The sequence below is a fragment of the Dipodomys spectabilis genome, unplaced genomic scaffold (genome assembly GCF_019054845.1).
Source record: "Dipodomys spectabilis isolate Male_0828 unplaced genomic scaffold, ASM1905484v1 ptg000190l, whole genome shotgun sequence".
NCBI classification, from domain to species: domain Eukaryota; kingdom Metazoa; phylum Chordata; class Mammalia; order Rodentia; family Heteromyidae; genus Dipodomys; species Dipodomys spectabilis.
In genome coordinates this window covers 3,239,824-3,266,568 of record NW_024870867.1, presented here as the reverse complement: position 1 = coordinate 3,266,568, position 26,745 = coordinate 3,239,824, and the positions used below count along the sequence as shown (strand labels likewise).

General features: G+C 37.6%; 1 protein-coding gene across 1 annotated transcript in view; it reads right to left on the bottom strand.

Annotated features, from left to right (window-relative positions):
- The window catches only part of Lrrc72 (leucine rich repeat containing 72), a 52,871-nt gene that overhangs the window by 2,959 nt on the left and 23,167 nt on the right, over nt 1–26,745 (bottom strand). Inside the window, exons 4-7 of the mRNA XM_042695832.1 lie at nt 19,981–20,062; nt 15,536–15,646; nt 6,140–6,229; nt 4,393–4,545 (exon numbers count right to left, since the gene is read on the bottom strand). Coding sequence (XP_042551766.1) covers nt 4,393–4,545; nt 6,140–6,229; nt 15,536–15,646; nt 19,981–20,062 — 436 coding nt within the window. The remainder of the gene's footprint in view (nt 1–4,392; nt 4,546–6,139; nt 6,230–15,535; nt 15,647–19,980; nt 20,063–26,745) is intronic.

Sequence of the window (26,745 nt, the reverse complement as noted above, 5' to 3'; positions counted from 1 at the left end):
ATATTCCAAATATATCATGGAATAATTCTATAACAGGATCATTAGTTTATACCAATGTGCCATAATAGAATATTTGCTTATGAGCAACCATCCAAATTATATCTGCCCAATTTATATTACAAGAAACATTGCAGTAAACAGCCTTCATGTGTGCAGGAATTTCTATAGGTGAGATTTCAAGTCCAGTTACACATGTTACATGTCAACATGTATTGCCACTTGGTCTTCCAAGAAAGTTGAGCCAATTCTTGTTCTCATCGATGAAGGACATGAATAGTGAATGCTCCCATTTTGAGCACTCTTAGAATTGTATCCCCCCCCCTTTTTTGGGGTCCGGTCATGGGCCTGAACTCTGAGCCTGGGCGCTACCCCTCAGCTCTTCAGCTCAAGGCTAGCGCTCTACCACTTGAGCCACAGCGCCACTTCCAGCATTTTTTTTTTTTTGCTTATGTGGTGCTGAGGAATTGAACCCAGGGCCTCAAGCATGCAAGGCAAGCGCTTTACCACTGAGCCACCTTCCCAGCCCAGCTTTGTACACCCTTTGGGAAAAAAAAATCATAAAAAAGAACATAAATTCAGAAGCAAACGAATGCAATAAAATACTCCTTGTGTTCTTTGTTTTCTGGTTTTCATTTGGTTGTTCAGAGGAAACACAATACAAAGAATAAAAAAGGACACTAATTATTCTAGCATCAAGCACAGTAGAAACAATGTAAAGCTGCAATGGTTGTGGCCAGGCCTTTCCTTCCCCCTATGCTAATGATAGCCTTGGAGGACAGAGGAGGTTATCTGGGTATCTTGTTACTGTTGCACATTAGATCTCTAAGGGGGAAGCTCCTCTTCCAAAGATTCTTTCCCTAGGTTGGTATAACTTGTTCCCACCAATCCACTGATATGCAGTTTCAGCCATCATCTCTCATGTAAAGCAGAAAGAAAACCAAGAACATGGCTGGTACACAGAAACAGTTCAGCTGAGTGAACACTTGTTAGGTGTGTCAGATCTAGTTTTTTGGATTTAACATCACAGCAGCCAAAGGAAGATAAGAACCGCATTTTAAATCAGAAAACTGAAGAAAACTAAGGACTACACTAAAATTTTTTTATTATCCATAGGGCTGGTATTTAAATATAGGAAAGTCTCTTTATGTGGACTGGTCTCTACCAGGACTTATTAAACCATAACTGAACTAGGTTGAGTGTGAAGGTACATATCTGTAGTCCAAACTACATGGGAGATGGATGGAAGCAGGAGGATCTTGGATTCGAGGCCAAAAGTTAGTTTGATCTTATCTCAAAATTAAACTACAAACAACAGATCTGGAAGAATAGCTCAAGTGGTACAGCATTTGCCTATCATGTAGGAAGCCCTGAGTTGTTCGATCCCCAGTAGCATATAAACAAAACCCCAAACAGAATAGCAGCTGGGTGCTTGAGAGTATAATTTAGGAAATGAGGGAAGAGTTTTCGTTTTTACTGAGTTCCTGGGGCTGCTGCTCTTTGGGGAACCACCGAGATTCACCCACTGTTCTCCACATTGCTCTTCCATACCCATGGCCTGTCCTTCAGTACTAGTTCATATGAAAGAGAAGAGACCAAGAGACAAGGCTAAGGAAGCAATCCTAAAAGTCCCGGCGTTCCACTGTATGACTTGGCTTAGCCCTAAAGCCGCAGGGAACAGCATTTGTCAGTCATACTGGATTTGGCTTCAAAGGGCAACTGTTGAGGTCTTCTTGGAAAAATTGGGAAAATATACACATGGATTATCTGTTAAATTACACAGATTATTTCTTTGTTTCCCTTCTCTTTGATAGTGGCGTTGTAGCTCTGCAGTGGATTGTCCTTAGTTTTGAGCCTGCAGATTAAGTTAAGAATGAATTGTTGTGAAGTCTACTCCAGAAACACTTCAGTGGTTCCACCCCACATCCATTTCCTGTGCAGTGAGATAACCAATGAGCGTGAGGAGCAGTCCCGGAGGAGGCGGTCCTTTCTCCACGAGGAAGGAAGCAGAGGCTCCTAGCTGGAGGCTGGAGAATGTGGCAGAATATGAGTTGTTCAAAAGCTTAGGCACATATAGGCATTTACTTTAGTATTCTTTCACTTATGGAATTTTCACACACACACACAGAAATTGAGGAAATAGTCTCAATGTGGCCTTGTTTTTCTTTATCCTTTCTGCTCATTGTTGATTAATAACATAGTTGGTTATGGAATTCTTGGTTGGTTGCTACTTTTCCTCAGCTGTGTGTGTGTGTGTGTGTGTGTGTGTGTGTGTGTGTGTGTGTGTGTGTGTGTGTGTGTGTGCTGGTACCCATGACTTGAACTCAATGCCTCTTGCTCTCACTTGGTTTTCTTATTCACAGCTGACTCTTTACCATTTGAACTATGCCTTCAGTATGGCTTTGCTAATTAAGTGAAAATGGTGTCTCCTTTTTCTGCCAAGGGTGGCTTTAATCTCAATTCTCCAGATCTCAAACTGCCCTCTACCCCACCCCAAGTAGCTAGGAATATAGGCATGAGCCACCAGTGCCCAGCTCTCTTCAAGCATTTTAAAGGCATTACACTACTTCCTTTCCACTGTCATAATTGCAGCAAGGAATCTTATTCTTCTGTTAAGCAATTGACTTCTCCTTTCCTATGACTGCTACTGCCTTAAAACCACTTTGCCCTTGGTGTATGTATTTTTTTAAATGTAGTTTTATTGTAAAGATTCTGTACAGAGGGGTTACAGTTACATGAGTATGGTAATGAATACATTTTTTGTTAAACATTGTTACCTCCTCCTATATCTCCTACTATCCCTTCCCTCCTCCAATATTTTTTAGTTATGTGTCTTTTATGTCTTTGGATTTATTATGTCTCACAAATCTAAGGATTCGTATAATTTATCAGTTTTAGAAAATATTCAGTCATTATCATTTCAAATATTACTTCTGTTCTCTCTCTCTCCTTCAGAAACACCATCTAACTTACAGCTTTTCTAACATCTCCTTGTCTCAACATCTAATTAATATAATTTATCTCTTTTTTCTTTGCATTACATTCTAGGTATTTTTTTCAAAATTATTTTCTGATTTAATAGTTTTTCTAGAAAATCCACATTTAGCTTCTTTTGAATGTATGTCATCTATTTAGCAAAGTATCATTAGGAAAAGGTTTATGTTTTACTTTTTTGTACCATTTTCATCTCTTCTTTCTTCTTGGTATAGAGATGTGATGTTTGGTGATGTAGTGCCACCTCATAACCATAAAGCACACTAAAAAAAGTGGCAAAAAAAAGATGTATTCTTGAACACTGATGATATCATGGAACTTCACACTAACTCTGTATACTCTGCCCCTCACAGGCAAGAGCATTAAAACACTTTGCTAGGAGGGAAAAATAAACCCATTTGTTTTTATTTCTTTTTTCCTTCCTCCTCCTCCTCCTCCTCTTCCTCCTCCTTTTCCTCCTCCTCCTCCTTCTTCTTCTTCTTCCTTCTTTTTTTGGCAGTTGTGGGGCTTGAACTCTGGGCCTGGGCACTATCCCTCAGCTCTTCAGTTAAAGGCTAGTCTCTACCACTTGAGCCACAGTGCCACTTCCAGTTTTCTGATGGTTAATTGGAGATGAATCTCACAGACTTTCCTGCCTGGGCTGGCTTTGAATCATGATCCTCAGATCTCAGCCTCCTGAGTAGCTGGGAGTACAGGCCTGAGCCACTAATGCCTGGCTCTTTTTTTTCTTTTGAGACAAGATCTCATGCAGCCTAGAACTTAGGATTCTCCTGTCTGCCTCTTGAAGGCTAACATTACACATGGGTGTGTGCTTCCATAGCTGCTTTGTTTGAATTTCTGTTGCATCTAAGAAATTAAATTCTAACTAAGGAAACATTATGAAAATAAGTTGCATTTGCATTAAATGATATTGTATAGGACCAGAGCCAAAATACTGAGTGCTTATTTCAGGGTGGTGAAATTGTAAATGATCTTCATCTCTTTTTAATATTGTTTTCTATATCATCAAAAATTTATCACCATAATATAAGGAACTATTTTCCTGGTAGTAATATTAATAGCTCTGTCTTATAGGTTGATCCTTTTATACTCTGCTAGATACTAAGGAAAGGCCATCAAAGTTTTATATTAAATTTATTAATTTTTATTTATTTATTTTATTTATTAAATTTAGGATGTATGACTATAAATAACAAACATTCACTTTATCTAGACTAATACAATTATGAAGCATATATATATATACAGTAATTAAATTATCAAGCACAATATTAGAGACTTATTAGGTATTATTGTACTACGTAAGTATTTATTTTAAACTAGAGTTACTATATTCTTTTAACAAGTTCTCTAAAAGTTTAAGGAGTTTTTTATTCTTGATTTATTTTTTGTTCAACATACCTGATGGTAGCCTGCGGACCAGTTTTTGACGTAATGGTAATTTGGGGTTCCATGAGGCATCTACTTTTTTTCCAAATGTGATTGATTGAATGATATGAGCTTTTTTGTGGTCAAAAATGGTAATCATTGATCTTCTTTCTTTTTCTGTAACTTCTGGTAAATACAGGAAAGAACATTAACGCCTAGGATTGCAAATGGATACGCAGAGTGATTCCAAATACAATCAAACAGTTGTCTATGTGGTGTAGGAACATCTTGTCAAAATAGATTCATAAAGGGCAGCCCCAATTAGCTCCCCAATCCCATCAGCAGCCAGGATATATTGGTCCACCCTTCACATCACCAGGCAGAGCTCAACCCTGCAGTCAACTGTCTGCAGATGCTTTCTAACACAGCAGGACAGGTGGTGTCTCCCTGGGTCACTGAGCCTGGAGTATTCCCAAATTTCTTCAATGTTATGGGAAAGAAGAGACCTAACCCTGAGTTTTAGATATATCCTAACACAAAGAAGTGAGTCAGTAACAAATTGTGAAGAATATTTTGTAGAACTAGAAAGTTAGGTGAGAAATAAAGAAGGAAAGGGTAAGGTAGACCACAGAGCTGTAAAACAGAGGCACTAAGGTTGACTGGGTGTATGGGGCTTATATAAAGCAAACATGTTAGTATATTTATTAAAATGGTATGGCAGCAGAATTCTGTTTCCATCAGAAAGAATGACATCACCCCATTTGTAAGGAGATGGAAAGACTTGGAAAAAATCATATTAAGTGAAGTAAGTCAGACCCAAAGAAACATAGGCTCCATGGTTTTCCTCATTTGTAATAATTAGTATATGTTTAGGACTGTCCTGGCAACGTATCACAATATCTCAATAGCTATGTACATATAACCATACAAAATGATGCTAATAGGAATGAACTCCAAGATATGGAAAAAAGAAGGTTTGTGGTTGTTGTTGATGTTGGTGGTTTTGATGTACTGTAAGCAGTTCTTTCTTTTCCCCCCTTTAGTTTATCCCCTGTTGTCACTGTGTTTGATTCTGTGTCTTGTATATATTATACATTTATCTAATTTGAGGAAGGGAAGAGGAATAACAAAATGGTGAAATAAGGACAAAGAGTAAACCAATGCCACAGCGATATTAACAAGACACTAGGTTGGAAATGAACTTTACAACTTGGGGGGAGGGAACGGGGTTGGGGAGGGAAAGTGGGAGAAAAACAAGGGAGGGGGTAACAGTGTTCAAAAAGAAATGTACTCATTACCTCACTTATGGAACTGTAAACCTCTCTACATCAACTTTACAATAAAATAAAATTAAAATTAAAAAAATGGTGTGACATCGGGACTGAACACATATGGATTCCGAAGAAAGTAAAGTCCTTAAGAGAGTGAGATCAGTGCTCTGACTTTCGAGTTAAGTGTGTGGTATGCACAGGATCAATGATGATGCATTCAGCATGTGAATGTCGAGGCAGTACCATAAGGAGATGTTTGTCACTCTCAGCTCAATGACCTTTCTGTGAAGTGGCAGACAAGTAGACTTCTAAACTAGCTTCAAGTTCAGAGAGAGAGAGAGAGAAAAAAAGGAAAATTAACTCATTCAAAACTTCCATTTATGATTATTCAGCAGCATTCTTTGACAAAGACAAATTTTCAGACTTTTTTTCCCCCCTGCATCTTAAAACCACTGATTCATGACAAGGCTTATCAAGTATTTTCTCTGCAAGGAGGAAGGAGATCTTACGATTTCGGTCCAGCAGCTTGACTCCCGGAAGATGGTAGATGATGTATAAACGGTACAGGTTATATTGGCACAAAGGGTTTTGGTAAAGAGCTACAAAAGAAGAATCCAAAATAAAGATGTCAGATTTCAAAATTAGCTTCCTTTATTTCCTGATGAAATAGGAGAAATTGCAGGATTCATGGACAGTTTAAGGATTCATTTACAACACACAATGCTATGCTTATATCAAAGCCAATGGCCTCATTAGACTCTTCTTTGGAGCAACACTTCATTTTACTATCTGTTAAATCCATTCATTCAACAAAGATTACCAAGTACTGTTAACTACTAGGAATTGTACTAGGTGCTGACTCACTGACTAATCTTCCACAAATGAAGAAAACTTAAGTGACTATAGAGAATTTGTTAAGGAAATTTGCTCTTAGATCTGTCTGGGAACTCTTCTTCCAGTCTCAAAGGTCCTGATGGACACAGATAGACCCTGAATGTGGTAGGTCTTCTGCTACTAGCCTGACACATGGCTGGGATTCTAGGAACCTGACTCTGATACAGCCACTGGTAGAGGAGGAGTACATTTATTAATTCAGGACTCAGTGTGTAGGTATATTTTAACATATCTTTAACTAGCGAGTTTTATTTTCAAATATTTTGTTCGATCATCTTTAGATAACACAAACAGTATTTCAATACAGTGTGAAATAAAGTTCGTTATGCTTTACAGTTTGGGACATCTCTTGGATATTTGGATTCTGCTCCCATTTAATTTCTAAGAAAATACTTCTGAAAATTGTACACAGTGTGGAGCACCACTAGATGGCAGTAGCAGAAAGAGCTCCAGCTACTGAACAAACAGCATTGCTCAACCTCTGTTGAGCTGTTCCCATAATAGATGTCGAGTTCTGCTGTAGATTATATTCATAAAATACAGAGAAGTTTTAAAAGACATGATAAATATAAAAGGTTAGTACTCCCTCCCCCCAAATGGATTACTATTTATGATACAGAGTTTGCAAAACCTACATGGGAGGGGGAAGGGAATCTGCTTAAAGAAAACAGATTATTGAATTTTTTAAAAAATGTTATCTGTGTAGAGAATAAAACACATTGATTTTTTGCATAAATACAAACTTTTTTGGCTAATGAAAATATATAGTAATTCCTTGTAGAAAATAAGAGTATTAAAAGGATGTAAGCTAAGCCATGGAAGACTTGGACCGTAACAAATAAGGGTTATTAGAATAGAGAAAGGCATACAGAAAATATAGAGCAAGGAGCAACAAAAAAAAAAGATCAATGAAAAGAAATATGTATGTATTGGAATAGCTAGGGAAATTCAAGCAGAAAAATGTCAAATTTTCTTAGGTGAGAAAAATGGCTTGAATTTTATATTTTTATGTCATCACTGGTGTATGACCTCAGGGCCTTGCATTCTTGTTTAGCTTTTTTGCCAAAGGCTGGTGTTCTACCAGTCCAGCCACACCTCTCTTCTTGTTTTGTTTTTTTTTTTTTGGTGGTTTTTTGAAGATGAGGGTCTCTTGGATTTGTCTGGGGCAGATAAACAAGGATCCTCAGCCTCAGCTACTCAGCCTCTTGAGTAGCTGTGTTTAAAGGTATGAGCCGCCAGCTTGGTTTGAACTTGATTTTTAAGAGAGAAGGAACAAAGTGAGAGCCAATCATTGTAACTAGAGGATGGGGAAGATGAATGGATGTATATTCTACCAGTATAAGGACTTAGTTAAAAAGACTCACAGGGACTGTGCATTGTGCTTTGAGACAGGGCAATTAAAGGACACTCTTCAAGTATATAAAAGCATCACATAATTGTTTTTCATGAGAACTTTGGAAGAAGAAAAGTTATCAATACTTCCATGAAAAAGTCTGCTTTGTCTTGGGAAGTCACAGCTGCTGACTCTTCCGTAGTCTGTATTACTGACGAGGAGTCAGTCTGCCTTTGCATCCTCTGATAACATCCACTCTTGCTATTCCCTTGGGAGAACATCTCTGTTCCTCCTGCTCCTGCTCCTCCTCTCTTCTGCCTCTTCTTCCTTTCTCTTTTTTGGCATCCTCTTAATCCTTAGTTATAAATTTAAAGCTTTCATTTCAGTTAAGCAAAACACCAAGCGTATGGATTTCCACATCTCCAGACTAAAAACCCCATGCGCTTATTGTTTTCATCATTAGTCTCATCGTGTGGGGGGTGGGGAGGGGAAGGTTAATTGTAGATAAGTCTTGCAAGGATCCTGTCCAGGCTGGCTTTGAATCCTCAGATCTCAGCCTCTTAAGCAGCTAGGATTACAGACATGAGCCACCGGTGCCGGACCATTAGTCTCGAAGCAGAATCAGAAAGACAGAAACATGAGCTGTCAACCCAGCCTCTGCTTGCCATAATTAAGAAAAATGTATATAAATTGAGCTAAATAATTTGAAAGGCATTTCATCTTCATTATTCTTCACATATTCCCACCTGTTCAATTTTAGAAGGAAGTAACTTTATTTTCAACTCTTTTTCCCTCCTGCTGTAAGTTTTAAGCATTTAACATTTTTGAATTTATGAGTTTTGGATGGATGCTTCTAAAATTACCATAAATTAAATTTCTAAGATATGAAACCAGTTTCCTGTGTCTGAATGTTTTGAAAGCCTTCCGTGATGTATGGTGCATTCCTTCAGAAACTATGGGGGAAAATTGCTTACACTTTCGCTTTCCGTAGCTTAATACTATTTAAACCACCTTGCCTCGAGGCTACTCTTAGAGTACACCTCAGTGGCGCCAGCACTGTCTTGATGATCTTCATTTGGGATTCAGAGTCTCAGCAATTTACATTTACTCAGTAATATATCAAAATGTCTCTACCCCTCCCCCTACTACACAAGTTTGAGCTACAACAGTCACATGAGGGAAGCTATTTCTTAATGAAACAGAAAGAAAAAAAAAGCTACAGTCATCTGAATAATTGGCTTTAGTTAACTTTTTAAACTTTGAAACAGAATTAAAAATGTAATCATTTAAGTGGATCCAAATGTTTTTAAGGTCTTCGATGAAATTAAGAAAGGACTGATGTAACTAATAAAGATCAGAATGCCCACTTTTAACAGATGAGGGGGTGTGATAAAGGTAAAAGTTTAGATAGAACAGCCCAGGGAAAAGAAGTATAGATCCATGGTCAACAGTCAGACACCTAGGGGTGTGTGTGCGTGTGTGTGTGTGTGTGTGTGTGTGTGTGTGTGTGTGTGTGTGTGTGTGTGTGTGTGTGTGATAGTGGGCTTCAACTTAGGGCCTAGGTGCTGTCCTTAAGCTCTTCTTTTTCTTTTTCTTTCTTTCTTTTTTTTTTTTTTGGTCAGTAGTAGGGTTTGAACTCTGTGCCTGGGCGCTGCCCCTCAGCTCTTCAGCTCAAGGCGAGCGCTCTACCACTTGAGCCACAGCGCCACTTCCAGTTTTCTGGTGGTTTATTGGAGATGAGAGTCTTATGGACTTTCCTGCCTGGGCTGGCTTTGAACCGTGATCCTCAGATCTCAGCCTCCTGAGTAGCTAGGATTATAGGCATGAGTCACCAGTGCCTGGTTAGGCTTTTCTAATCAAGGCTAGCACTCTATCACTTGAACTTCAGCTTTTTTTCCTACTTTCTGGTGGTTAAGGAGATAAAAGTCTGGTGGGCTTTTCTACTCAGATCGGCTTCCAACCTCTGGATCCTTGCTCACAGCCTCCTGAGTAGACAGGCTAACAGAAATGAACCACTGGCCACTGCTCAGACTCCTGGACTTTAAGATTCTGGTTTGAAGTTAGTTAGATGAGACTCACTATCTTATTTTAACTAAAATCTGTGGACATCACGCAACACATACACTTACTAAATGTGGACACCACCTTTGGTTTTACAAGACAGGAATTAAACAGAGTGGAAAGATTAGAACTTTCTCTTCTTCAATACACTAAATCACCAGTTGGCTGTTTGTGGCTTGCTTTGTTGTTCGGAAGACATAATCCCACCTTGAAGGACACTGTAAGTAGAGTCCGTTGAGATCACAGACCCTCCCTGTCTCCCAGGATCCTTCTTCACGCCTGTCTTTGTGTTGTCCATAGTGGACAGAGCCACTGCAGATGGCAAAGACCTGAGAACGTTTCACAGTAGCAATGGTAACCTGGAGACTCTTGAAAGAGTGGATGCTTTTTCTAATCATACTCCTGAATTCTCTACTAGCCAGTAGATGTTAGCAATTCTGAATTGCAGAAAGAGTCCATTTCCAAATAGCAGGACTAAATGAAGTACAGAAAACTAGAGAGAATTGAGGAGAATAAAGGTTGAAGGGCTGGAGAATGAGCTAGTAGGTTATTTTTCTATTTATTTTATTTTTATTTTTTGGTGCTTACCTAGGGGTGAGAGGAGGGGTGGAAGGTGAAAGTCGACATTGTCTAGAGAAGGCTGAGAAGAGGAAAATGAAGGGGGAAAGAGAAAGTGGAGAAAGGTAGGCCTGCTGAGAAGAGGAAGGCCCCTCCCTCCCTGGAGGAGAGGAATTCCATCACCAGGACCTCACACTCTGCTGCTGCAGTCAGGCCTCCCTGGAGCTCCCAGCCATGTGTCTCCAGGACTGTCACTTGGCAGTACTCCTTGTAAATGCCAGGGGAGGGTGCAATGCTGAAAAGGATTAGAGGTTTAGGCTCCAGGCTATTTTCTCACCCTCTGAAGAACTTGTAATTGAAATGGAATATTAATAGTGCTTCAGATTCTTCTATGGCTTCCAACTTGAAAAGACAAAACTTGAACCACTTGCAAATACATAGTTTCTCATTTTAGTTAATGAACTAAGTGGAATCTGGGATTGCAAATGAGGCTTGGAGAAATATTACTAGCAGTCTAATAAAAATATGTTGATATCGTATTTTTGACCAAAATAAGATATTGGATTCAAACTATTTGTAACTAAGAATTTTCTGAAAATGCCCTTTTGTTTGTTTTATTAGACATAGCATTTTATTCTTTTTTTTTTTTTTTTTGAAGATGCCCTACGACAAGGTTCTCCATTGAAATAATCACAGTTATTACTTCACTGTGTTTTTAAGTAGAAGCCATTTTAAGTGTCATGGCAGGTAACAATATAAATTATTACTAGGCTAGCCTTCAAAAAATGACATGGACATTCTATTCCCTCCCCCAGTCTGGACACAATTTTGTGCTCACATACAGCCTTGATAAGTAGAGAAGGGATTGAATTTCAGCGTGTACTTAGTCTAGACAGGGCATCTTGGTGTAGAGCATAGCACTGTTCATTACTATGAGGTCAAGCTTGCTTACTGTTCTCTGAATATATTTGCTTAAATATTGAATTTTCACATGTAGTGGATTATTCAAGTAGTTTTATATCAAATGCCTTCAACTATTTAGAAAATATTTAGGCAATGAGTTATAAAATTCTAAACCCCATAAAAGCCTAGGATGGACTTTTCTTCAACTTTACATTCTGATGTCTAGTAGAGTGTAATAAGAATGTGTTCTAGTATTTATTACATAAATGGGCAAATAAATGATAAATATTTGTTGAATGACTGAATAAATGCTAGAAGGCAACAAGGCATGAATTTAAATTTCACATTCATTGGTACTTTGGTTAAATCTGAGCTTCACATTTCCATCGTTGAAGAAGGACTAATTCCTCATTAGATCAATAAGTTGCTAGGAAGTCTTAAGAATATAAGCAACATTTTCTGAATAGGAAAAACATTCAAACATGTTCTGTAATGATTATTATATAAGATATTTACAATTTTATAGTGTATTTACTAGCAGAATTTCTAGACAGCATACAACTCCTTAATTATCTTGTTTATAGAATATATAATATAATTTATTATCTATCAATCTATGTATTATGTATATATTATGTATGTATGTATGTATGTATGTATGTATCTATCCATCTATCTATCTATGTGCCTGTACTGAGAATTGAACTCAGACCCTCATCATTGTCTCTCAGTTTCTTTTGCTCAAGGCTAATGCTCTGCCATAACTACATTTCTGTCTTTTTGGTGTTAAGTTAGAAACAAGAGTCTCACAAACTTTCCTGCCCTATCTGGCTTTGAACTGCCATCCTCAGATCTCAGCCTCCTGAGTAGTGGGGATTATAGGTATGAGTCATTGGCACTTAGCCAATGTTTTTATTTCTGTTGCAACTTCAAAGCAACATTAATGGTAAGAAATGTTTTTTGTAAGTGCTTTGCTAGTCTCTCTCTGAAGCTGTGGAAAAATCTTAATCATGAGTGGACTTACTTATACCTTCAAAATAATCATGACACTACTATAAACTTGGTGTGATTTTAATATTTGGATTTAAATAATCACATGAGTCATTTCTCCTCATTTACAGCAGTTGTCACAAATCTATGGAAGCTTTAGTTGCTCTGTATAAGCTGACATCAGAATCTTCACCATCAACACTAGTTTACACAAACTGAGCACACTGACTCAGGGAATTCTGAAAAGTGAATATGAACAGGAAAACTTTCTTTCTGACATGTCCAGGTTTCTAAACTCTATAGTCTGTAAACCTCTTCAGTGACCTGAGGGTCTTTAACCATTGCAAACCTTGAATCATTTGCCCATGGTACTGTTGTGTGCCTATTTATTAACCCTTCAAAGTTATAAGCATATTGACAGTATATTTTTAACTCATTCCACACAGATTACTTTTCAGTACTAATACTACTTCCTTGCTGACTGTGGTTCATTGTTCACTCAACGGGAAACTTATATGCTTACTTTATTAATTCATATATTTTTAGTATACTCATTGAGCTGTGTAACTTATCTTGGAGATTAATTTTGCAACACCCACATCTTACTCTTTAGATGTCATCCCCCAATCTCATTTTCCCAGCACTGAATGAAGAGCAATCTTCTTTTTTCAAATTGCTATTGTAAAGGCAGTGTACACAGGGGTTATTGTTACATAATTCAGGTAATGAGTACTTTTTGAACAGTGTTACCCCTTCCCTCACCTTCTCCCAGTTTTCCCTCCCAACACTCTCCCCACAACTTGTATAGTTCATTTCATCATAGTATCTAGTGAGTATCACTGCTGCATTTGTTCATCCTTTTTCCTACCATTTCTGTGTTCCTCCCACACCCTCCCCAAACAGATAACTTACATATAAGACAAAAGGTACAGAAAGCAAAAACAGTGACAAAGGAGAAAAAACAAAAAGAGAAACAAAAAAGAAAATAACAATAAAACCTCTTTTTTCGATTTCTTGTAGTACATTTCAATAAACATCGTTTTATATGATCATATGCACATAGCTATTGAGCTTTTCCTAAAAATATCCTCCTTTGGTCTCACTACATGAAGGTCTAGTGTCCTGTATAATTTATCATGTCTAAGTATATGTTTTTGCTTTTTCATTTCCTTACGAATGATACAATATCATACTTTCTGATGGAAGTATAGAATTCTATTATGTATATATATATATCATACTTTCTTGATCCATTTGTCCACTTAGGGACATCTGGGTTGATCCCATATCTTGGATATAGTAAACAATGTTACAAATAAACATTGTTGTGCTGGTAGCTTTAGTGTGGCTTTTATGTAAGGCCAGTTATCATGAAAATCTTACAGAAAGGGGTAAGGGAAACACTAGGGCTCCTAGGCTCAGATCAAAACTTCCTAAGTAAAGAATCATAACAAATCAAAGAAAGACTGGGTAAGTCAGATTGCATCAAACTGAAGAGTTTCTGCATGCAAATAACATAGCTAGCAAGATAAGCAGAAAGTCCACAGATCGAGAGAAGATTTTTCCTAGGTATGCACCACACAAGAGCCTCATATCTAAAATATCCTTAAAGCTCAAAAGATTAAACCCCTCAAAAATAAACCGTCGAAGAAACAACTACTCAATTAATAAATGAGCTATAGGCTAAAGAGAGACTTCTCAGAAAAAAGCAAGAATGGGCAATAGACACATGAAGAAATGCTCAACATCTCAGGCCATAAAAGAAATGCAAATCAAAACAACACTGAGATTCCACCTCACCCCAGTTACAACGGCCATTTTCAAGAAAACGAATAAAAACAGATGCGGGAGGGGATGTGGTCAAAAGGGAACGTTACTACAATGTTGGTGGGAATGTAAACTTGCTTAGCCACTCTGGAAAGTGGTATAGAGGTTCCTCAAAAGACTAAACATAGAGCTTCCCTGTGACCCAGCAATCCCACTTCTGGGCATTTATCCAATAGACCACAAACAGAAATCTTCTTACATATAATTAAGTCAGCATTGTTACTGTCTCTATAAATGTGCCTACTTAGGATATTTTAAATACATAGCATCATACTATGTATTAAAACTTACTTTTGAGATAAGATCAAAAGCATAGCCTTAAACATCTTTTGTTTCTTTTGTCATTTTTCACTTGACATGCAATATTACCTCACAAATAATTATTTCTGTCCACTGTTCTTTCAAAAGCATGTCTCATAAAAGAATAAACCTGGGTTAGCCATGATGGCTTACACCTGTAGTCTTAGCTACTTGGGAGGTGGAGATAGGAGGACATGGTTGTAAGCCAGCCTGGGAAAAAAATTAGCAAGACTCCAAAATCTCAACAAATAATCTAGATAAGAATCCAGATCATTGTTCAAGGATTGCCTGGGGAAAAAGCAAGAAACATTATTTGGACAATAATCTAAAGGAAAAAAGGCTAGAGGAGTGGCTGCCTAATGAGTACAAAACCCTGCTTTCAAAACTCATTACACATTGGGCTGGGAAGGTGGCTCAATGATAGAGCGATTGCCTTGCATGCACTGGGTTCGATTCCTCAGCACCACATAAGCAGAAAAAGCTGAAGTGGTGCTGTAGCTCAAAGTGGTAGAGCGCTAACCTCGAGCTGAAGAGGTGAGGGACAGTGCCCAGGCCCAGAGTTCAGGTCCCACAACTGACAAAAAAAAACACAAAACAAAAAAAACAAAATTATTACTACAGAGAGAGAAAGAAAGAGAAAGAAGAGAGAGAGAGGGAGAGAGAGAGAGAGAGACTTTAAGTGTTGTTTTAGAAATACTTAAATATTTGGTTATAAATATTCCTTCTCTAATCTCAAACTTCAAAAAAGTATAAAAAAAAACCTCTCATGTTATTTTTGATTTGTTGTTTTTATGACCATATAAAATTAAAAATTAGGGGGCTGGGAAGGTGGCTCAGTGGTAGAGCGCTTGCCTTGCATGCCTGAGGCCTGGGGTTTGATTCCTCAGCACCACATAAGCAAAAAGAAAAAAGCCAGAAGTGGTGCTGTGGCTCAAGTGGTAGAGCGCTAGCCTTGAGCTGAAGAGCTGAGGGACAGTGCCCAGGCCCAGAGTTCAGGCCCCACGACTGGACCCAAAAAAATAAAATTAAAAATTAATACTTAGGTTCCTCAGATTTGGCATTCCTGTTAACTCCTTCACAGTTGCACTGATGTCTCTCAACTCGTTGTGGTGCAGCAGGAGAATGGACAAGCATGTCAAGTTGCACAGACCTGAAAAATATATTTCCAAATGTTTTAATCACTTGCTGCTTTTTATTGTTATTTTTAAAATGGAGAGATGAAAATGAACATTTTAACATTAATTTGAGAGGCTAAGTAAACAATATACTGTATCTAGAAAAAGGAGGAATGTCTATTAACTTATTAATGACATACATTATCATGAAGAATAGATGAGCACTGGTGGTTCACACCTATAATCCTAGTTACTCAGGAGTCTGAGTAATGGAATGGTTCAAAGCCAGGCTGAGCAAGAAAGTCCATGAGACTCCTATCTCCAATTAACTATCAAAAAGTCAAGAAGTGGTTGCATACGAATTTAAATAATTGATGGTGAAATGGTAACTTAAATTCACTTCTTATCATTGTTATTTTTCACTCATTTTCTAATTTTTCTTGGATGAAATTGTAGGACAATCTTCTTTCCTCTGCCACCCACTTTTCCCCTTTCTTTTTGCCAGGATCTCTATGTAGTCCAGACTGGCCTAAGACTTGTGATCTTCCTGCCTCAGTCATCTAAGTGTTAAGATTGCAGTCATGTACCCTCATACCCAGCTTGTGTGTGTGTGTGTGTGTGTGTGTGTGTGTGTGTGTGTGTGTGTGTGAATGTTAGATTCATAATGCCAATCAATGAAATAATTAATCCTCCAGTTGAATGCCTTCTTCCCAATTGTTCAGCTAAACATTAATAAAGGAGCAGATATTTCCTTTTTGCTAATTGCACATTTTCTACATTTTTACCATAAATGGAAGTCATTGTGATAGTCACATATTTTAGTTGAAAATATTTTCTTAGTGACACATGAAATTGTTTATATTTATGACATTATATAAATGATTTTGTTCTGTAATCATATAACATGATCAGGGTATATTCTACTTTTTTTCACTGTCAACATTTTTTAAATTTTTAAAAATTATTATCTTTAACTAGTTGTACAAAGAAGTTCCCATTCTACAAAACTATATGAATACAAGGCATCTGTGTGACAACATTTCACCCATCACTTCTAACCCATCCCTTCTCTCATTTTTTTTTTAATTGAGTTTAAGTGATTACATAAATTTCACGTATTTCACAGCATTGTGGAATAGGCATAGTTAAAGTCACAAACACATTTTAACCTACACAAGGAAAATTGTCATTTTCATAGTCTACACAGTTAGTGAATTCTATGAGCTTTGACAATACAAATTATTTCTTCCACATCAGGTGATGTTTACACTTCTTTCCTTTTGCTTAGTGTAGTCTGTTCCCTCTTTGCCTCTCAATCCTCCCTTCCCATCACTGTCTTTGGGTTGCTTAGTTCTTTTTCTCCTATGTCCAGTGCAGCTGATGGGCCCCTTTGTTGTATGTTGTTCCATTTCCCACTTATTCTGTTCCTCCTCCTGACTTCCCTCTGTTGTGCACATATATCTACCGTATATATGGTCAAGAACATGGAGTCATTTAGTAATGATATGACAAAATGAGTGGCTAGCCTTTGTTTCTTGAGTCCTGTTTATTTTTTCATATCTTCTTGCATTTTGGCTTTAGCATCCACATATCAGGGAGACCATGTGCCATTTGTCTCTTTGTACTTGGCTTACCTTGCTCACAATAATTTGCTCTAGTTCCACCTATTTCCCTGCAAATGCCATTATTTTGTCCTTTCTAATGGCTGTATAATATTCCATTGTATATAGGTATCTCAATTTTTGGATCCACTCATTAGTAGTGGGGCATCTGGATTGTTTCCAAATCCTGACTATTGTGAACAGTGCTGCAATGAACATGGAGGTGCATGTGTCTTTGTATACTGGTTCCGGTTGTTCACGGTAGATGCCTAGGAGTGGTATGACTGAGTCACAGGGGAGGTCTATATTTAGCTTTCTGAGGAACCTCCAGACTGCTCTCCAAAATGTTTGTATTAATGTACATTCCCACCAGCAATGAAGTAGGGTTCCTCTTTCTCCGCATCCCCTCCAGCATTTGCCGTTGGCTGAATTTAGGATGTGGGCCATTCTGACCAGGTGGTACCTCAGGGTTGTTTTTGTTTGCATTTCCTTTACAGCCAGAGATGATGAACATTTCCTCATGTGTTTCTTTGCCATTTTTATCTCTTCTTCTGGGAAGTCTCTTTTTAGCTCCCTTGCCCATTTCATGATTGGTTTGTGAGATTTGTGAGGGGTTTCTTGAGTTCCCTGTATATAATGGATATTAGACCATTGTCTGATATATTGCTGGTAAATATTTTATCCCAATTACTTGGCTGTCTTTCTAGTTTGGTTGCTATTGCTTTATCTGTTCAGAAACTTTTTAAGGTAGTTCCATTTATCGAGTCTCTCCAATTTGTTGTGACTCTGGAACTCTGTTCAGGAAGTTCCTTCCTGTGCCTATTAGTTCAAGTGTCTCTCCTACTCTGTCCTGCAGTAGTTTCAGAGTTCAGGTTGATATTAAGGTCTTTAATCCATTTTGAGTTGATGTTAGTGCATGGTGACAGGCTAGGGTCCGCTTTTAGTTTTCTGCATGTGGCCACCCAGTTTTCCCAGCACCAGTAGTTGAAGGCTATGTTTCTTCCACTGTATGTCTTTTGCTCCTTTGTCAAATTTCAACTGACTGTACATATGTAGCTTTATTTCTGGGTCCTCTAATCTGTTCCATTGGTCTTCGGTCTCTTTTTGTGGCAATACTAAGCTGTCTTTTTTATTATGGCTCTATAGTAGAGCTTGAAATCTGGTATTGTGATCCCTCCTGTGTTGTTTCTTTTGCCTAGAATTGCTTTAGCTATTCTGGGCCTTTTGTTGTTCCATATGCATTTTTGGACTATTTTCGCTGTTCAGTAAAATACGTCATTGGAATTTTAATGGGAAATGCATTGAAGGTGTATATCAACTTTGGCAATATGGCCAGTTTCACTATATTAATTCTGCTTATCCAGGAACACGGGAGGTCTTTCCATTTCCTGGTATCCCCTAGGATTCCTTTTTTAGGTTTTTATAGCTTTTATAGTTTTTACAAAATAGACCCTTTACATCTGTAGTCAGGTTAATTCCTAGATACTTTTTTTTTTTGAGGTTATTGTGAGTGGGGTTTTTTCCTTGTTTCCCTTTCTGCTTGTACATTTTCGGTGTACAGAAAGGTGACTGATTTTTGTGGGTTAATTTTGTATCCTACTACTTTGAAGAAGTGGTAAGCTCTAAGAGTTTGGGGATGGAGCCTTTGAGATAAAGGCTAAGGTATAAAATCATGTCATGTACAAAAAGACATGTTAACTTCTTCCTCTCCTATGCAGATCCCTTTAATGTCTTTTTCTTGCCTTATTGCTCTGGCTAAGAATTCCAGAACTATATTGAAGAGGAGTGGAGAGAGTGGGCATCTTTGCCTTGTTCCTGTTTTTAGGGGAATTGGTTGTTGTTTTTCCCCATTAAGTATAATATTGGCTGTTGGTCTGTCATATAAGGCTTTTATTGTTTTAAGGAATGTTCCTTCTTTTTTTTCCCAGAGCTTTTATAAATGACTTAGAATCATTCTTAGAAATTGATATATATATCCTTCCAAATATTGTTTAACTTGGTTTATAGAATATTAGTTTATGTTCACATGTGCCTTGGAATGGAATATTTCTATGATTAAAATTGATTCTTTGGAATTTTGAAAAAGACACACAATATTGAGCTGGCAAAGTGATCTAATACCACATTTCTTAAAATAAAATGCAAGAATATTTAAAAATAGATTCTATCATTTTTTTAAACTTTATTTTTTGTGCTGGTCCTGGGGCTTGAACTCCCTGAGCTTCTTTTGCTCAAAGATAGCACTCTACCACTTGAACCACAACCACTTCTAGCTTTTTGGTAGGGTTTATGGGAGACAAGAATCTCATGGCCTTTTCTGCTCAGGCTTGCTTCAAACTGCCAAACTCACAGTTCAGCCTCCTGAGAAGCTAGAATCTCAGGTGTGTGCCACTGGTGTCTGTTTTTTTTTTTTTTTAATGCTGGTAAGGGGGCTTTGAAGTCTAGGCCAGAACACTCTCTTTTAGCTTTTTACTCAAGTAAGGCACTTTTCCACTTAAGAAACACTTCACTTCTGCCTTTGTGGACATTAATTGGAGATAAGAGTCTCACAGACTTTTCTGCTAGAGCTGGCTTTAAATCACAATCCTCATATCTCAACATTATGAAAAGCTAGAAATACAAGTGTGAACCACTGGCACCTGGCTTTCTCACATGTTTTTAAATAGCAATATTAAAATATATTTGTGTATATTATTAGCAATTACCATAGTTGAAAGTTATTACTTAATAAAAATGTATCAAATAAACAAAGAAAACTGAAGACATACCTTCTATCCCAAAAATTGCGTTGTTGTTTAGATACAGTTCTGTCAAACAATAGTTTCTAGTTAAAAATCCTATCTCATGAAGCTGGAATTAAGAAAAAAATGTTTTACATTCTGTGATAACTATGAATTAATATTTATAATTATAAAAATAAGATGATAAAGATTTGACCTTTACATCTATTATGAGTTAGCTGTGATTTTTTTGGACTGTAGTTGAAGTTATATCCTGATTATCTGTGAGGACCTTTTTTTTTTTTTTTTTTGGTTGTAGCTAGGATTACATGCATGAGCCACTGACACCCAGCTTAAAAAATGATTTTAATCAATTTAAACTTTTAGCCAGATGCTGGTCGCTCAGGCATGTAATCCTAGCTACTGAGAAGGCTAAGATCTACAGATTACAGTTCAGAGCTAGCCTGGGCAGGAAAGTCCATGAGACTCTTATCTGCAATAAAAACTACCAAAAAGCCAGAATTGGAGCTGTGGCTTGAGTGGTAGAGCAATAGCCTTGAGCAAAAAGGGCTCAGGGACTGTGCTTAGTCCCTGAGTTCAAGCCCTAGTACTGGTACACCACCCCCCCCCCCCCACACACACACACAGAGCAACAACAACAAAACCAAACTTTTTATACCCATCTTAAACTAACTCGCTTTGCCTGGATTCCATAACCACTGTTATCTGGCTTAATCCTTTAGTTTTAATCACATTTCTCCTAGTTCTGCTGCATTTAATCATTTAATCTCACTTGGTCCAATATTCCATAATCTTTTTTTCTTAATATATATTTTTGGTTTTTTTTTTTTTTGGGTCCGGTCGTGGGGCCTGAACTCTGGGCCTGGGCGCTGTCCCTCAGCTCTTCAGCTCAAGGCTAGCACTCTACCACTTGAGCCACAGCGCCACTTCCGGCTTTTTTCTTTTTGCTTATGTGGTGCTGAGGAATCGAACCCAGGGCCTCAGGCATGCAAGGCAAGCACTCTACCACTGAGCCACCTTCCCAGCCCCTTAATATATATTTTTATTGCAAAGATACTGTACAGAGGGGTTACAGTTATATGAGCAAGGTAATGAGGCCATTTCCTATGGAGCATTGTTACACCCTCCTTTGTTTTTCTCCTACCATCCATTCCCTCCCCACCTTTATGATGTGAGCCATGAGCTTCCTCCTTAGTGTTGTGTCCATTTTTGCATCTACACGAGTCTTATTTTCCTTTGTTTCTATGTCCTTTAATCCTGGCACAGGACATTATGTCCTGGTTCATTTTTTTATATTTTTAAAAGCTTCCAGCCAGCAAGATACACTGAACCTTGCATGAATGGATTGCACAGTATGTTTTGATAATTCTAGAGATTTGCTAAACCATCCTTTGATGTCTTTTCACTTCACAACTATTTTATAGCTCTATTTTAACAAACTTTTGTGTTTCTCTGAACTGCCCATTCTAGAACTTTGAATCATGTACCATTGCACTCAACTATTGGTTGAAAAAGGGTCTTCCACATATGCCTAGCTGATTTTATACCATGATCTTTCCAACCTCAGTCTTTTAGCATTACAGGTGAGTTATTACCATGCAGCTACTTCCTTTCTCCTTTCTTCCCTCCACCGAACATCATCTTTTTTTAAAACTGAGTTTATAATCTTGATAAGACTTCACATATTTATTTGAATTATCCTACAATGTGGGAGAGCCACAAAGGAGGGGAAAGTATGTTGAAAAAGCAGCGGACAAGGTCAACAAGTGTATGACATTTTTACTATTTAATATAGACTCTATTGAGAAAATTCTCATGGAACAGTTATTGGCCAAATATTTCATGCATTATACAGATAAAAATGCTTGTTTGCAACTATAAATTTGTTTTTAAAAGCTTATCATTGCTGGGTTCTTGTGGCTCATGGATATCATCCTAGCTACTCAGGAGGCTGAGATTTGAGGACTGTGGTTTGAAGCCAGCCCAGATAGGTAAGTCCATGATACTTTTACCTCCAGTTAACTTGAGCTGTGGCTCAAGGAGTAGAGCACTAGCCTTCAGCACAAAAGCTCAGGGACAGAGAGCAGGCCCTGAATTCAAATCCTGAACCAACACACACACACACACACACACACACACACACACACACACACACAAGCTTATCATAGAAAGTATTATTATAAACTGTTTTATATTTTGTTCAATAGATGCTATTTTATCTGACAGGATTTACTAACAATAAATATCCTTGGATAACATTGGGCTTAGAAATAAACCAGTTCTCACAGGCCACAGGTACTTCACAATTCTCCTTACTATTGCTATCATTATTATTTTATTTTGGTAGTTGTGGGGTTTGAACTCAGGATGTCGTGCTTACCAAGCAAGCACTTTACCACTTGAGCTACATGCTCAGTACTTTTTGCTTTAGTCATTTTTCAGATAGGATCTTGCTTTTTTGCTTAGTCTTTCCTGGACTGTGATCCACCTATTTATGCTTCCTGTATAACTGGGATGACAAGCATGTTATCCTCATGCTGGATTTATTGGTTGAGATGTGCTCTCTGAAATATTTTGTACAGGCTGACTTCAAACTTTAATTGTCCAGATCTCCACCTCCTAAGGAGCTGGGGATGGACATGTGAACCACAGCACCTAGCCATGATCCCACTTACAACATATCATCAAAATAGCCAAACACAGAAACAAAGAGGAGAATAGTGGTTGTTGGGAGATGAGGGGATATTACAGAGCTGTTGATCCATGAATATTAAATCTCTCTTATGCAAGATACATAAATGCTAGAGATCTGCTATAAAATACACTATGAATGGTGTGGTATTGTGTATTTAAAAGTTTGTTTAGGAGGAAAGCATGAGTCTGTGGGAGGGTTAGACCTGGCAACAGAGGAGAAAATGTTACCAGTTGGGGAAAATGTAAAAAAAAAAATTTTGGAAGGCTAATTTCATGTTGAATGTTCTTCCCACAAAAAAAAAGAAAAGAAACAGAAGCAATAGAAAGCCTATGGATCTTTCTGAAGGATGGTTATGTGTTTTCCTTGATCATAGTGATGATTTCATGGGTACAGGCATCTGTCCAAACTAATAAAGTATATGCATTGAACATGTGCAGTATTTTTGTGTGTACTGGTTATACCTGTTAAAACTGTTAAAATATAACCTTTAATAATATATAAGTATATAAATATAATAGGAAATGTAAATATATTTGAATAGAAAATACATAAATATATATTTTAAAACAAAAAAGAGAAACTGATGTGAAGGAAGGGAGGGAGTAAGGGAACAGAAGACACTGGATGGAAGAACATGTAGTCATTACAGAGCTCATGTAATTATAATTCCTCTGTACATCACTTTTATGATAACAATAAAGTAAATTGCTGAAAAAGAAAATACACAGATGCCTAATTTTATCACCTTATATATAAATGTAACAAAGATTTGGAGAAAAATAACCATCAGAAATTAAAACCCGAAAGTAGATATTAATAGGTGTTCTGGCTTGAATCTAAAGTTCATTAGTCTTCATCTCTAAGACTCTCAGCAAAAAAAGCAAGGTGGAGATGTGGTTCAAGATGAGTGCTGGCCTAGCAAGCACAAACTTCATACCTTACTTTTGCCGAAGAAAAGAAAAAGAAGCAGAAGGACCAAGACTGTCTTCAGAGTTGGGACAAAATTGGAGCTGTACATAGTCCTGAGAAAGCCACAAAGCCATAAGCAGACTTCAAGAAAATGAAAGTAACTAAATTCATTAAGTATATTTCATCCACTGACAAATTAGGGTTGAGTAAGAGATAATGGCAGTCATAAAAGGTTTGTGAGGGCTGCCATTGCAAATGTCACAGAGCTATTGGCTTAAAACAGAAGAACCTTTTTCCTCATAGCTGGAGAGGCTGCATGTCTGAGGCTTAGATGCCCAATGGGATTGGCTTTATTCTGAGGCTTCTCTATTTGACTGGCAGATGGCTGTTTCCTTTCATGCCCTCACATGATTTCCATGTATTGTTCATAGGTCTAGTGTCTTTCTGTATCCTAATCTCTCTCTATTTTTTTAAATAAAGAAACTATTACTTTGGATTAGGACTGACTCCCATTTTAAATTCATTATTACTTTACATGCCCCATCTCCCCAAAAGAGTCCCATTCCGAGGCACTAGAGATTAGGACTTCAATATATGAATTTTGGGTGTACACTTTAACCCATAACCTAAATAAATTTTAAAAAAATCAAACAAATGTAAATACTGAGGAATTAGAGGAAGTACAATAAAGCAAAAGTGGAATATAATACATTGTTAAGCTCTGAAAAGCATAGCTTGTCCTAATAATATAACAAGTGAACATTGATTTAACCCAATTTATAATACAACACCATCTGGAGAGTGGTGAATGGAAAGTATGCCTGTGTGTGGTAGAAATGGGGAAAAGAAAGAAAATGAACTGAGCCCTGTTTTCCTTAGTGAAAACAAATAGCTATTGTCTAAAAGAGAATAATCAAGACATGGAAGAATACCAATGTCCTTTAGAGAAATGCTATAGGAAACTATCACTGAAAAGAGTTCAAGTGGTTTGCATATGACAAAAAAAGTGGGACCAGGTATGTAGAACTGTTGCTAACTGGGAAAAATTAGCTAATTCTTTGAAAATAATTTTTCAAGACAGATGGGATTCTAATATTTATTCTGTGGATATTGTATGTGAGTTCTTTATTACTTTGTGTATACCAACTCATTTATTTTCACAACTCTTAAAGTAGTTACAAAGAACAAAACCTACATATTACAAAAGAGATGGTATGATTTGCTAAGTATTTCAACTCATTAGTGACAGATCCTAGCTGTTTCCACAGTTCAACTAAATAATTGCTCTGTGGCTCATGCTTGTACTCTTAGCTACTCAAAAGACTGAGATCTGAAGATTGTGGTCTGAAGCCATCTTTAGCAGGAAAGTCTATGAGACTTTTTTTCTGGTTGGTCATGGGCCTTGAACTCAGAGCCTAGGCACTGTCTCTGAGCTCTTCCACTCAAAGATATCTATCACTTTGAGAAACAACTCCACTTCCAGTTTTCTGGTGATTAATTGGAAATAGAGCCTCATGAATTTTTCCTGCTCAGGCTGGCTTTGAACCATGATCTTCAGATCTCAGCCTCCTGAGTAGCTAGGATAGAGCCCAGGCCTTGAGTTCAAGTCCAGGATTGGCACTACTACTACTACTACTACTACTACTAACTCTGTTCTGTACTCTGAGAGAAATTAATTCAGATATTGGTATTTGATTTTCAGCTTGCTAAATATTATATAGTGAAATTTGAAAGACATTGACGGTACTATTTTGAATGTCTAACCCTCTCCCCTGTAATTCAAGGAGTTCCCATCTAATGAGTCCTAGTGGGAATCAGAGCATTCTCCATTAGACAAGACATTTGCTCTCCCAAACCTCCCCAGGGAGGATGTGCATAGGATCCAGGTTAAGCCAATCATACATACCTACTCTCCAGTCTGAATTAAGAAATGGCAAGACAAAGAAGTTGAGACAACCAGAAGTTAATTCTGGTGGTGGTAGACACGGAGACAACAATGTTTGCTTCCCACAGCAGTGGGAATGATGACAGAGATGATGATGGCAGCCCAGGGGCTGGTGCTGGTGACACCAAGAATGCAAGCTGGGCCTTCTGTTGTTGATTGGCAAGTCAGCAGTGTTTATGGAAACTAGTTCTGTGACATGGTGTAATTCTTTTTGATCCTGAGATTTTTCTGAACTTAAACAGTAATAATCACCCAAACTCCTTCTAATTAGCATATTTTTCTGCTTAAAGCAACAGAAGCATGTTTCTATCAAGTATACTTCTATCACGTAAGCTGGTATTAATGCAAAGAAAAGTCCTCAGCTGTATGCATTAAACAGAAAGTAACATGTCTCAAATGAACAACAAGAATAAAAATAATACAAAAAACATTACCAACCTTCTATCTTCAGTTTATAACTAATGACTAAATATATTCCATTTATGATTCAGTGATAAAAATTAGAACTAGAATTATTGTATTTATGGGAAAATATTAGGATTTTTATGTATTCTTTTCACAAACATTGTGTGTAAAAGACTCTGCTAAGTTTCAATGAATAAAAAAAAGATAAAAAATCTTTGCCTTGGCTGTTGTATGGAAAATTTAACATACAAAATTTCCCCAAATGATAGACATAAGTTCTGAGATTGAAATTTTCCCAAATTCAAAACAATGGATGAAAATATACTCCTATCAACACTCATCATTGTGAAATATCAAAACACTGAGGACAAGGAGAGGAGCATATGGTGGGAACTCCCCCAAACACACACACACACACACACACACACACACACACACACACACACACACACACACACAATGTGCAAGCATCCTACAATAAGTGAACTGAATTGCACATTATGGTATATAAGTGCTGTGGAAAAAATTGTGTGAAGGTGGAAAGTAGCAGATGGTTGTTGTATTGCATTTTAGTGAGGTTGGTCAGGGTCGGCCTCCTAAGAAGCTGGTATTGATTGCTCGGCCTAATGTTGAGGAGTGGACAGTATCATGACTGAAATACCAACTCTTGTGACAAATGAGGGTGAAGCTCAGAGATAGTACGGTAACTAAGGTGGCTGGATCTGAGTTGAGCAGGGGACACACCCCACGTGTATACTACTTTGACAGGCCTTTGTATATTCCTGTAAGATCTTGGCTGAAACTTAAGAAGGGGCCCTTCTGGTTCTGAGCCCAGGCA